This window comes from Stigmatopora argus, chromosome 13 (assembly GCF_051989625.1).
Source record: "Stigmatopora argus isolate UIUO_Sarg chromosome 13, RoL_Sarg_1.0, whole genome shotgun sequence".
NCBI classification, from domain to species: domain Eukaryota; kingdom Metazoa; phylum Chordata; class Actinopteri; order Syngnathiformes; family Syngnathidae; genus Stigmatopora; species Stigmatopora argus.
This window is the reverse complement of record NC_135399.1, coordinates 1,134,806-1,149,435: the sequence shown is the minus strand read 5'-3', so window position 1 is coordinate 1,149,435 and position 14,630 is coordinate 1,134,806. Positions and strand designations below refer to the sequence as shown.

At 43.5% G+C, this 14,630-nt stretch overlaps 1 protein-coding gene across 1 annotated transcript in view; it reads left to right on the top strand.

Annotated features, from left to right (window-relative positions):
- Positions 1 to 740: 740 nt before the first annotated feature.
- The window catches only part of LOC144087363 (arginine and glutamate-rich protein 1-B-like), a 37,608-nt gene continuing 23,718 nt past the window's right edge, over positions 741 to 14,630 (top strand). The window contains exon 1 of the mRNA XM_077617812.1: positions 741 to 1,332. Within this exon, the coding sequence (XP_077473938.1) occupies positions 1,007 to 1,332 (326 nt within the window). The 5' untranslated portion in view covers positions 741 to 1,006. The remainder of the gene's footprint in view (positions 1,333 to 14,630) is intronic.

Sequence of the window (14,630 nt, the reverse complement as noted above, 5' to 3'; positions counted from 1 at the left end):
AGTCTGGTGCTGCTTATTTCAGAATAAACCCTTTTGCTTAAACTTTACTTACATGCTGGATCAGTTGGAACAAACCAGCCTCTAGTGTGCCGCTTTGTGGAATAGTTTCAACACCCCTGGACTCACAAAATATGTTAATGAATAAGTAATTAATTTGAACATAAACGTTTGGGGGCGGCCCGGTGACGCGGGTGGTTAGCGCGTCGGTCTCACAGCTCTATGGTCCTGGGTTCAAATCCAGGTCGGTCCATTTGTGTAGAGTTTACATGTTCTCCCCGGGCCTGCGTTGGTTTCCTCTGGGTACTCCGGTTTCCTCCCATATTACAAAAAACATGCATGGTAGGCTGATTGTATACTAAATTGCCCCTAGGTATGGGTGTGAGTGTGCATTGTTGTCCGTCTCCTTGTGCCCTGCAATCGGCTGGCCACCAATTCAGGGTGTCCCCCCGCCTCTGGCCCGGAGAGAGCTGGGATTGGCTCCAGCACCCCCTGCAACCCTGATGAGGATAAAGCGGTTCAGAAAATGAGATAGACGTTTGTATTCAAATAAGTATTCTTAAAAACAAATCACAAATTAAAAAAAATACACATGGATTTAGCACTTCCTGTACATTGCCCAACAGTCCATAACAGCATCTGAGTCAGGGATATGTGTATTGAGTCGCGAACTATGTTTATTGGTCAATATGTGGTGCTGACACGCCTGGATAGAAATACTTTTTTCATTGGTTGAGAAATCTCGAAGAAAGTCGAATCAAGACGACGGCTGCTGTGCATGATGGGAAAAAAACATTCGTAGAATCGCCATATTTGCTCCGTACAGGCTTCCAAGCTGTAAACAATATCGTTTGAATCATAATTTCCGCTCGAACGGCTAAAAAAAACTCGAGGAAAGCTTGTTTATGTTGGGTAACAATAACTGCAGTGTGGTACGCCGCTGCAGGTACTCTCCTTGCATTAGACATACGTCTTACTAGCTAAGCGCTCGACGAGTGGAGTGGTCAACATGGGCCGCTCTCGAAGCCGAAGCTCATCCAGGTCAAAACACTCCAAAAGCAGCAGGCACAGCAAGAAAAGGAGTCGATCACGATCTCGAAACAGGGAGAGGTCAAAGAAGCGTTCCAAATCGAGAGAGGCGAAGAGGAATAGGCGCAGAGAATCTCGTTCCCGGTCCCGGTCAACCACAATCTCGTCTCGCAGGGACAGAGCGGCATCACCACCAGAGCGTATCGACATTTTTGGAAGGACATTAAGCAAGAGGAATGCCCTAGACGAGAAACAGAGGAAGGAAGAAGAAGAACGTAAAGCTGAAATGGAACGGCAAAGAAAAATGTGAGTGATTTAGTTGTAAATAAGTCACCTACCATATTTGTCGCTAGATGCTAAGCTAAACATGCTAAGTTAGTCAAGAGCAAATGAGGCCTACCTATCACTCCCAAATTAGGATCACATTTTAATCGTTGGCGTATTTGCTTTATTTGTTCAGTGGTATCTCCATGCTCACAGGAATCCTTTGAGCTGTTTAATGACAGATGTGGGTTTTCATTCATTTATTCTGTAAATGTCATAACTAGAGGCATTCGTAAGTAGAGGTATGACTGAAGAAGTACACAAGTACAATTACCAAGTGAAATTATTAAATATCACATATAGTGGTACATCGAGATACGAGCTTAATGCGTTCCAGGACTGAGCTCATATGTCGATTTGCTCGTAACTCAAGTGAACGTTTCCCATAGAAATGAAATAAAAACAAATTAATTCGTTCCAACCCTCTGAAAAACCACCAAAACAGGATATTGGATTGGAAAAAAATGCTTTATTTCTTCTAATTCGCCATCAATAACAAAGTAACACATAACTAGTGGTTTAATATTACTAAAATGCAGTGGCGGGCCGTCAGGGCCTTCAATGCCTTCTCTGCTGGCCTAAGAAATATCTGAATCATATTATATTTTGTCCATCTATACTTATTATACCAAATGGTCTGTTAGCTTCCTTTCATTGCTTTTCCCCCTGGTTGCACTGATTCCAGATGTGTGTTTTCATATTGAAGCATTTAACCAATCACATTTCAGCCATTATTTGTTGCCAGGATCAGAAATCTGCCTCAAAGCCTTCACAATCAGTTCTGCGGGCTCTGCTGCATTAAACAAGACTGTTGCTTTTAACCAATCAGATTTCGAGTTGGCAACCCCACAATGCTTTTTGCAGCCATTGGCATTTTGCTGGCTGGGATATGTCATTGCTTTCACCAACTATGATTGGCCAGCTATAGAGTAGGCGGGGCAAAGCCATAGTGAGGCAGCCAGAGATCGCAAACTCCACCCACAATGGCCGACAGAGGCAAAAACAAATAGATTTGGTTCCAGATTTGTTCACAAAGCTATTTTCCAGACGGACTTTTCCAGAAAAAAATGGACATCATTAAGAAAGGGCGGTCGACTCCGAAGCTAGCAAGCCTGTTACAGCCGGGAAAATGGTGTTTGCACCACTTTCAGTGCGCTAACTTAGCTGCACAAGCAAATATATTGTTGTGTTGATTTAAAGCCATTTTCAAGACGGACTATGCCGGAAATATGACAGGACAGGCTCGACTTTCATCATTAGCTTCGATGGCGATAGATAAGAAGGAAGAAAGAAAGAAGGATGGATATTGTGTACAGTTAAAAAGGATTTTTGAGTATAATATGGCTATATTCCTAAATAATATTTCAATTGTGGGCCCGGTTCTGATATCTTAAAAGCTCCAGTGTTTGTATTTAAGCTCCAGTGTTTGTATTTAATCACTAAATGCTGCTAGGAAGTGGATTTTACCCCATTTTACGCCAGTAATTTTTTTGCCGTTTCGCCATTGACGTCCATCGCTGTCTTTTCCCGGGAAAAATCACCCCCCTGGCCTGGTTGTAATGTCTCAAAAGCTCCAGTATTTGTATTCAATCAATAAATGCTGCTAGGAAGTGGATTTTACCTCATTTTAGTGCATTTTTTTGCCGTTTCACGTATGGACGTATATGGACGTATCAACGTTCTTCGCTGTCTTTTTTTTACCGGGGAAATGATACTCTGGGCCCAGTTCTGATGTCTAAAAAGCTCCAGTATTTGTATTTAATCAATAAATGCTGTTTTCGGCTGGATTTTACCCGATTTTCGGGCAATGTTTGCCCGTACGCCATTGACGTTCATTGCTGTCTTTTCCCGGGAAAATCACCCCCCTGGCCTGGTTTTAATGTCTGAAAAGCTCCAGTATTTGTATTTAATCATTAAATGCTGCTAGGAAGGATTTTACCCGTTGAAGGCGCTACGAGAAAATGCACGGACCGCCCGCCGCTCGCTCGCCCCGCCCCCGGATTCGCTCGTATTGGCGTGTGTGTAAATGCTATTCAGCGCCGGATTCGCACGCTCGCCCTGGCCCCGGATTCGCTCATATTGGAGTGTGTGTACGTCCACCGCCGTCAATGGCAGCCGGACATCCATCGCCGTCAATTGCAGCCGGACATCCATCGCCGTCAATGGCAGCCGGACGTCCATCGCCGTCAATGGCAGCCGGACGTCCATCGCCGTCAATGGCATCTTATTGATAATGTGTTTAATTTGGGACAATAATAGTATAAAAGAGGCAAGTTTGTCTATACCAGGGGTGGGCAAACTTTTTGACTTGCGGGCCAGATTGGATACTAAAATTGGACAGCATTTGGACACCCAATGTAATTTATAAAACCTGGGGATTGAAATATAAGAAAAAAGACACAATTGAAGGTGAAAAATGTATTTTCAAATTTACTTTCAACATTAAGTACATATTATTATTCAACGAAAGAAAGCAGTCTTTAAATTGAGAGTGATGAGCGGTATTGCAGGGCAAAGGGAAATGAATGAGGTCATTGGTTTTTTACTAAAATTTGAACAACGTCGGCGGACCGGATTAAAAAGCCTAACGGGCCGTATATGGCCCGTGGGTCATAGTTTGAAAAACTCTACACACGCCAATACGAGCGAATCCGGGGGCGGGGTGAGCGTGCGAATCCGGCGCTGAATGGCATGTACACACACACCAATAGATCTGCCGGGAGCGAGCGATATTTTGATATTAATGCTCTTTTACATTGTCAATGCAATTACAAACTCACACGTTCTCTCATGATGATAATTTTGAGAGCGAGAGATTACCTGGTGGATCGCTTTCAACAGTAAACTATCTGCTCTGCCGGGAGCGAACGAGCGAATCCGGCGCTGAATAGCATGTACACACACGCCAATAGATCTGCCGGGAGCGAGCTATATTTTGATATTAATGCTCTTTTTACATTGTCAATGCAATTACAAACTCACTCTCATGATTATAATTTTGAGAGCAGGAGATTACCTGGTTGCTCGCTTTCAACAGAAAACTCTGTCTCTCTCCCTCATAAGAGGGAGCGAACCCGGCGACCAAACGTCCGTTCTACCAGATGTCCGGGCGACCAAACGTCCGGGCGACCAAACGTCCGGGCGACCAAATGTCCGAGTACCCTTCCTGAGTACCCTCAGGAAATGGAGTCGTGTCTGGGCCTTCTTCACCACTGCCGTGGTGTTGGTAGACCAGGATACCTTGTCCGTGACGTGGACCCCCAGGAATTTGAAGGACTGGACCCTGTCTATGCATATTCTATTTATGAGGAGTGGGGCCAGATCTGTGCTGTGTTTGTGAAATTCCAGGATTATTTCTTTAGTTTTCGTGGTGTTTAGTGTGAGATTGTTCACCAAACACCACAAAGACAGTTTGTTTACCTCATCTCTGTAGGCAGACTCGTCCCCCCCCCTGAGATGAGTCCGAACACAGTGGTGTCATCGGCAAATTTGATGACGGAGTTAGACTGGTGCGTCGTATGTACAGGGAGTATAGAAGAGGACTTAGTACACAGCCTTGAGGGGAGCCAGTGCTCAGTGTAATGGAGGAAGAGAGGTGGGGACCAAGTCTAACAGTTTGTGGACGGTTGGTTAAGAAGTTCTTAATCCAGTAGCAGATGGAAGAGGATAGTCCAAGGTGGGAGAGTTTTTCAGCCAGAATGTCCGGTATTATAGTGTTGAAGGCTGAGCTATAGTCAATGAAAAGCATCCTCACATAATTCCCATGGTGCTCCAGGTGGATCAGTGCTGTGTGTAGAGCTATGGCGATGGCGTCCTCAGTGGACCTGTTTGCTCTATAAGCAAACTGGTGAGGGTCAACTGAGGGAGCGTGTGCGGTCGATTGGTCGCCGGTCTTTTGGTCACCGGTCTTTTGGTCGCCCCGACCGCGACAACGGGCGACCAAAAGACCGGCGACAAAACAAGGTAAAACAACACGGTCTACGCATCAATAAAAGCCAACAATGGCCATGAGCAGTTTCACTGAGCGTGTGTATAAGAGTTTGTATGTACATGCGTTGTCCCTTTAAGAAGCTACGTCAGTCAGGGTCTTAACAAGTTCTCCAAAAAAAACCAATAAAAGTCCGGGAAATTTGGAGCTTTTCTTTAGCCTAATAATTACTAGGGCATTTGGTATGACTAAATAGTAATTCACAGTTTGTATTTAGGAAATTAGAGCAACAATTTAAATGGTAATTATCACTTACCTTCCGGGCAACCAAAAGACTGGCGACCATAAGATCGGTGACCAAAAGACCGGCGACCAATCGACCGTGTACCCTGAGGGAGGGATTGTATCCCTGATGTGGTGGGCGACGAACTTTTCAAAGCACTTCATGATCACCGGCATAAGTGCAACAGGGATAATGTTGGCAGATTTCAGGCAGGATGGGGTTATGCATTGTTGCAGGGAACAATTGAAAATCTTTGTGAATACCCCAGTCAGCTGGTCAGCACAGGCTTTGACCACCTTCCCAGGAACTCTCTCAGGGCCAGCAGCCTTCCTGGTGTTCACAGTCCGCAGTACCTGTCTCACTTCATGTTCCTGATGCTTCAGTGTACTGCTGAAGCGTGGTGGATGTGTTGAGACTGAATCCGATTTGTCAGTCTCAAAGCGGGCAAAGAAACAGTTCAGTTCCTCTGCTAGTGAGGCATCTGTGTTAACAGACACATTATTATCATTGTAATTGGTAATGTGTCGTATTCCCTGCCACCTCTTCTTTGGGTTATTTTCTGTGAAGTGCTCCTCAATTTTCCTTGTATATGCTGCCTTTGCCTTTTTAATGCCTCTCTTCAGGTCTGCTCTGGCAGCGCTGTATAGTAACTTGTCCCCTGACCTGAAGGTGGTGTTATGGCATTTGATGAGTGCCTGTGTCTCACTGGTCATCCAGGGTTTTTGGTTAGGAAAAACCCGGATAAGTTTATTAACAGTGACAGTGTCCGTACAGTTTTTGATGTTGGAAAGTACAGTGTCCGTGTAGTCCTGGAGGTTGTGGTATTCAAAAAGTGCTCAGGACAAAATCAAATGCCGTAACACTGCCTTTAGATCAGGGTACAAGATAAAATATAGATCTGCCAGAGCTGAGCTGAAAAGAGGCATTAAAAAGGCCAAGGCAGCATATACTAAGAAAATTGAGGAGTACTCCACAGAAAATAACCCAAAGAAGATGTGGCAAGGAATACGACATATTACCAACTACAATAACAATAATATGTCTGTTAACGCAGATGCCTCACTAGCGGAGGAATTGAACCATTTCTATGCCCGCTTTGAGACTGACAAATCAGACCCAGTCTCAACACCCCCACCACCACCCTGCAGCAATACACTGAAGTTCCGGGAACAGGAAGTGAGACTGGTAATGCGGTCTGTGAACACCAGGAAGGCTGCTGGCCCAGACGGAGTACCTGGGAAGGTGCTCAAAGCCTGTGCCCACCAGCTGGCTGGAGTCTTCACAAAAATTTTCAATTGTTCCCTGCAACAATCCATCATTCCATCCTGTCTGAAATCTGCCACCATTATCCCTGTCCCCAAAAAGCCAACCATTGACCGCATGAATGATTATAGGCCTGTTGGACTCACGCCTGTGATCATGAAGTGCTTTGAAAGGTTGGTAGCCCGCCATATCAGGAATACAATCCCTCCCTCAATTTACCCTCACCAGTTTGCTTATAGAGCAAACAGGTCCACTGAGGATGCTATTGCCATTGCTCTACATACAGCACTGAGCCACCTGGAACACCATGGGAACTATGTGAGGATGCTCTTCATTGACTATAGCTCAGCCTTCAACACCATAAAACCGGACATTCTGACTGACAAACTCTCCCACCTTGGACAATCCTCTTCAATCTGCTGCTGGATAAAGAACTTCTTGACCAACCGACCACAAACTGTTAGACTTGGTCCCCACCTCTCTTCCTCCATTACACTGAGCACTGGCTCCCCTCAAGGCTGTGTCCTGAGTCCTCTTCTGTACTCCATGTACACATACGACTGTACACCCACCTACCAGTCTAACGCCATCATCAAATTTGCTGACGACACCACTGTGGTCGGACTCATCTCAGGAGGGGATGAGTCGGCCTACAGAGATGAGGTCAACAAACTGTCTTCGTGGTGCTCGGTGAACAATCTCACACTGAACACCATGAAAACTAAAGAAATAATCCTGGACTTTCGCAAACGGCACAGATCTGGCCCCACTCCTCATAAATGGAGTATGTGTACACAGGGCCCAGTCCTTTAAATTCCTGGGGGTCCACGTCACGGATAAGCTCTCATGGTCTACAAACATCACGGCAGTAGTGAAGAAGGCTCAGAAACGACTCCATTTCCTCAGGGTACTTAGGAAGAACAACTTGGGCACCAAGCTTCTGATAACATTCTATAGAACCACTGTAGAGAGCATCCTGTCGTACTGCATCACAGTGTGGTACGCTGGAAGCACGGCGGCAGACAAAAAAGCCATGCAGAAAATGATTAACACTGCCCAGAGGATTGTCGGCTGCTCTCTGCCCTCACTGGAAGACATTGCCAGCCCTCGTTACCTCAGCAGAGCCAGGAACATCATAGGGGACCCTTACCACCCTGGACACAAACTGTTCCAGCTGCTGCCCTCTGGCAGACGCTATAGGTCCCACAAAGTACGGACAATTAGGCAGTTTTTTCCCCACATCCATCAGAACTCTAAATTTGCGGTAACATAACACACATTCCCTTCTGAGGTAATATGAAAAGATGTTTGGGTGATGATCTGCCTCCTACTAGCTGACTGAAGGTAAGTGAAAGACAGTGAGAGGTAAGTGACCTGTATCCATAACAGCAGAATGCCAAATTACAAGTCCGTAACTATCACTTATTTAAGTCTTTTGCAGAGTAAACGCAGCTTATGGAGAAGCACCACCAATTTCGTCATACGCAGTTTCTGGGTGTGATGACAAGTAGGCTTTTTTGTTGTTGATGATGACGACAGGGCCTATGTCCGATTATTATTATTATTAAAAGGGAATGTATTTTGTGCCCTTGAAAAACACTCCATGTTTCTTCAGTCCTAGGGAAACTTTGCCTATCCTAAATCAATTATTTTATCTAAACCAGCCAGGTACAATTTACCTAATTACAGACGCTCCCCTACTTACGAACGAGTTAGGTTCCGAGCGATTGTTCATAAGTTGAATTTGTTTGTAAGTTGATTCAGTGCTATATTTTGTATTATTTATGTTTAAGGCCTATATAAGTATATTGAAGGTTTATATAAGTGCATTTGTATGTTTAAGGCTTGTATAAGTAACACGCATTGGTTTGTACTAAAAAAAAATTAATAAAATGGAGAGAATATGTACATTACTGTATAGAGATAGATAGAGAGAGAGAGAGAGAGAGAGAGAGAGATTTATGTATTAGAAACTGGCCGAAAGAAGCGATCTAACGACGATTGCACAGTTTTCTTCTTTTTTTCATCATAAATGATGCGGTAGCACTGTATGGCATCATTCAATTGATTTGCAAATGTTGTGCAACGTTCAATATTTGGGTCATGCTGCTCGATCTTTCTGTTTATAAATGGTACTGACGGTCGAACGATTCAAGTTGTATGCCCGTGCAACGCTCACCACTCTCACGCGCATCAAGCTTCGTTATTATACCCACTCGTTTCAAATGAAATGGCTTGCCTCTTCCTTGCACCTCCCTCACTAGAAGCCTTTCACTTTTCACCAACCATATTGAATAATGGCTGCACGAGATATTTCATGATAAAAATGAAAAAGGTTCTTTGCGCACAGGAGATATGTCACGCACTTACGCAACTTACGCAATTTACGCAACTTACGCAATTTACGCAACTTACGCAATACAAAATCGAACTTACGAACATTTTTCGACATAAACGCAATTTGCAGACATGTTCGTATGTACCGTTGTTCGTAAGTCGTATGTTCGTAAGTAGGGGAGCGTCTGTATTTGGATGAATGCCATGAATTTTCTCATGCCATTTCTGCATTGTTAATTTCATGTCTGATATCATTAACAACCAAATAACTCTAAATACCTAAGATCTAATTCGCAAATCACCCCATACGGTGTTTACTTAAGATAAGAGCTATCTTCTGTAGCTCACACAATACACACAATAAAACTACTACCACAATAAAAACCTACAATAATTAAATTAGAGAAACCAACCTTTTACTAGGCATTTCCAAATTACAATTTTCAATGTTTATAAAGGACCCACAAATTGTCACCAATATGCCATAATATTGTAATTTTTTTCATCCATTTTTCTTTAACCAGCCAATCTCTTATGTGAAAGTATTTTAACAAACCAACCATTCAAAAACAATATTAATATTCATATATTCGAAGGACCAAAAATGATAGGTTCACCAATAGGTATTCCCGAATTCACCTTAAAACAGAAATGGACATCTGACTCATAACCGGGTTTCTTGCAAGAGAGAATCGATCCTCACGCGCCTTCGGACCAGATCATTCTTCTGAATCGAATCCTCTCCTGCTCATTTATTACATAAGATTACATAAGCATCTATTCAAAACAATTGAAGGTTTGTCAGATCTTCAGAAATCAAAACTTGCCTCCTTCGGAGGGGAAGCGGTATCACCTCCTGGTGCGAAGTCAAAGTCAAAACAATTGAGAGTCCTCCCGGATCTCCGGTATGAGTGACCGTTTTAGAGGTCGATGTTTCTCAAAACAACTTTGATAAGTCCAGCTGGATAGAGGAGTGACCTTCCCGTTGTTTATCACGGTTGCAAACGAAGTGTTATTCATTGCAAGCAATTACAGTGGTACCTCGACATACGATCTTAATCCGTTCCGGGACTGAGATCGTATGACGAGATTCTCGTAACTCGAGCGGACGTTTCCCATTGAAATGAATGGGAAACGAATTGATTTGTTCCAACCCACTGAAAAAACGCCAATAATAGGATATTGGATTGGAAAAAATGTTTTATTTCTCCTAATTCGCCATCTATTAACAAAGTAACACATAACTAGTGGTTTAATAGTAATAAAATGTGTTTAATCAAACTAAAATTGGGCAGATTTTGCCTACGGGAGACAGACGTTTGGGGGCGTGGGCGGGTGGGGTTCGTTTTTTTTCCACGACAACGCACTCGTACACGGAACAAACAAATTTAAATGAACTTGGATTAATATATACAGACACTCAAACATACGTTTAATGTAACTTTACACAAAACTGAATTCTAATTTTGTTGTAATCTTTTGTTACCTTCGTTTTCTGGGTTGGCGGTTTGCCACGCCTCCACCCTCATGTTTGCTATCGATGGGCTGTTTGCTGTTGTACTACGTATTCCCTTCAAAATACAGTGGTACCTCGAGATACGAGCTTAATCCGTTCCGTGACTGAGCTCGTATGACAAGTTACTTGTAACTCGAGGTAAAGTTTCCCATTGAAATGAATGGGAAACAAATTAATTCGTTCCAACTCTCTGAAAAAAACACCAGAAACAGGATATTGGATTGAAAAAAAAGTTTTATTTCTTATAATTCGCCATATATTGACAAAGTAATAAATAACGAGTGGTTTAATAGAAATAAAATGTGTTTAATCTAACTAAAATTGGGCAGATTTCGCCGAGGGGAGAGGGGCACAAAAGGGGCGGGGGGCTTCGTTTTTTTTCTTCCACAAAACGCACTCGTAAACGGAACAAACACTCCACCCTCACGTTCGCTATCGATGGGCTGTTTGCTGTCGTACTATTCCCTTCAAAATATTCAGAAAATGATGCACACAAATGTCCTCACAATCGAATAACGCACGACGAGCAGCAGTCTTTTATCAGCGATCGCGCCGCTGCTCATGTTGTTGTTGTTGTTGGGCCACCTCAGGCGCTTGAGGATTACCCTCAGCAGCGCTAGAGCTGTCACTGGAACGCGGATTAGTTCATCCAGGGGGTAGCCGGAGGTGTGGGGCAGTGCGAATATCTCCGGCTGGATGAAAAACGTAGGGCGCCACGTTCCTGGGTGGCAGCTCTGGGTGGTTTTGTTGGATTCGCATGGGAGCTTCGTGGCCGCTGGCTAGCGGCTCCTTTTAGCTTGTAGCATCTGTGTTCGCATCCCCTCGAACGGCGCCTAATGCCATTGCCTGTCGGCGTTGTGCGCACGAGTATACTTCATTACCCAGAAAGCCCTCTTTTCAACGCGCATGCGCGTTGTGCGTTTCCTGGTCTGAATAGCTCATCCGGTGCTCGTAAATATTGTTATACACGAAAGATATGCCAAAAAAAATGCCATGGCAACCTGGCTTGGTCGCATCACGAAACTTTGACCGCATCACGGGCGAATTATTCGATCGAAATTTCCCCCGTAAGACGAGCATTCCGTATGACGAACGGTCGTATGACGAGGTACCACTGTATTCCGAAAATGATTCACACATATGTCCTCACAATAGGATAACCCACGACCACTTGCCAACGAGAAATAGTCTTGTAGTACATTTTAGCGATCGCTCCGCTGCTCATAAAGACCGGCTCGCAACTCCCTCGTCGTAATGGCTCTGGTTGCAACCGCTTTGAACACCGCCTATGAGAGAGTTGCGACCAGAAATATTACAAAGAGGGAATTGCGAGCCAGTGCCGCTGATGTTCTTAGGAGCAGCGAACGAGAAGTAATATAATACTCCTCGTATTAGATAATAAAAATAACAGGAAATGCAACAGCTCAGCTTACCCACGTATTGATTGTGGGTAATGAAGTTTCATTCTGAGAAAGAGTGCCATTGCCTATTGGCGTTGTGTGCACGAGTATACTTCATTACCCAGAAAGCCCTTTTTTTTCCCGCGCATGCGCATTGTGCGTTTCCTGGTCGATGCTTAGGAGAAACTCGTCTGAATTAGTCGTTCAGTGCTCGTAGATATTGTTATACACTAAAGATATGCAAAAAAGGCTTGGTCGCATGACGAAATTTTGATCGCATGACGGGCGAATTATTCGATCGAAATTTTCGTCGTAAGACGAGAATATTGTGTGACAAGCGGTCGTATGACGAGGTACCACTGTATATAATAAATGTGAGACTAATGAACCTAACAATGTAGATGTATGTATATATGTGTGTATATGTATGTATGTGGATATGTGTATGTATGTATATGTATGTATATGTATGTATGTGTATGTATGTATGTATGTATGTATGTATATGTATGTATGTATATGTATGTATATGTATGTATGTATATGTATGTATGTATATGTATGTATGTATGTATATGTATGTATGTATATGTATGTATGTATATGTATGTATGTATATGTATGTATGTATATGTATGTATGTATATGTATGTATGTGTATGTATGTATGTGTATGTATGTATGTATATGTATGTATGTACAGTGGTACCTCGTCATACGACCGTTCGTCATACGGAATGCTCGTCTTACGGGGGAAATTTCGATCGAATAATTCGCCCGTGATGCGGTCAAAGTTTCGTGATGCGACCAAGCCAGGTTGCCATGGCATTTTTTTGGGCATATCTTTCGTGTATAACAATATTTACGAGCACCGGATGAGCTATTCAGACCAGGAAACGCACAACGCGCATGCGCAGTGAAAAGAGGGCTTTCTGGGTAATGAAGTATACTCGTGCTCGCAAAAGTATCCCCGGTAGCAACTCTATCATAGGCGCCGTTCGATGGGACGCGAACACAGATGCTACAAGCTAAAAGGAGCCGCTAGCCAGCGCCCTGAAGCTCTCATGAGCAGCGGGGCGATCGCTGATAAAAGACTCTGCTCGTTGGCTGCTCATAAGAACATCGGGGGCACTGGCTCGCAACAGCATCCCCGGTAGCAACTCTATCATAGTCGCCGTTCGAGGGGATGCAAACACAGATGCTACAAGCTAAAAGGAGCCGCTAGCCAGCGCCCCTGTAGCTCTCATGAGCAGCGGGGCGATCGCTGATAAGACTGCTTGCTGCTCGTTGGCAAGTGGTCGTGCGTTCTCCGATTGTGAGGACATTTGTGTGCATCATTTTCGGAATATTTTGAAGGGAATAGTACGACAGCAAACAGCCCATCGATAGCGAACGTGAGGGTGGAGTGTTTGTTCTGTTTACGAGTGCGTGTGGAGGAAAAAAAAAAACGAAGCCCCTCTCCCCTCGGCGAAATCCGGCCAATTTTAGTTAGATTAAACACTTTATTTCTATTAAACCACTCGTTATTTATTACTTTGTCAATATATGGCGAATTATAAGAAATAAAACATTTTTTTTCAATCCAATATCCTGTTTCTGGTGTTTTTTTCAGAGAGTTGGAACGAATTAAATTGTTTCCCATTCATTTCAATGGGAAACTTTACCTCGAGTTACGAGTAACTTGTCATACGAGCTCAGTCCCGGAACGGATTAAGCTCTTATCTCGAGGTACCACTGTATATGTATGTATGTATATGTATGTATGTATATGTATGTATGTATATATATGGACAGACAGTTGTGGTCAAATGTTTACATACACTTGTGAAGAATATAATGTCATGGCTCTCTTTAGTTTCCAGTTATTTCTACAACTCAGATTTTTCTCTGCTAGAGTGATTGGAACAGATACTTTGTCACAAAAACATTCATGAAGTTTGGTTCTTTTATGACTTTATTATGGGTGAACAAAAAAAAGTGATCAAATCTGCTGGGTCAAAAATATACATACAGCAGTGCTAATGTTTGGTAACATGTCCCTTGGCCATTTTCACTTCAATTAGGCGCTTTTGGTAGCCATCCACAAGCTTCTGGCAAGCTTCTGGTTGAATCTTTGACCACTCCTCTTGACAGAATTGGTGCAGTTCAGTTAAATTTGATGGCTTTCTGACATGGACTTGTTTCTTCAGCATTGTCCACAAGTTCTCAATGGGGTTTAAGTCAGGACTTTGGGAAGGCCGTTCGAAAACCTTAATTCTAGCCTGATTTAGCCATTCCATTACCACTTTTGATGTGTGTTTGGGGTCATTGTCCTGTTGGAACAGCCAACTGCGCCCAAGACCCAATCTTCGGGCTGATGACTTTAGGTTATCTTGAAGAATTTGAAGGTAATCCTCCTCCATTATCCCATTTACTCTGTAAATCACCAGTTCCATTGGTAGCAAAACAGCCCCACAGCATAATACTACCACCAACTTGCTTGATGGTAGGCATGGTGTACTTGTGGTTAAAGGCCTCACCTTTTCTCCTCCAAACATATTGCTGGGCGTTGTG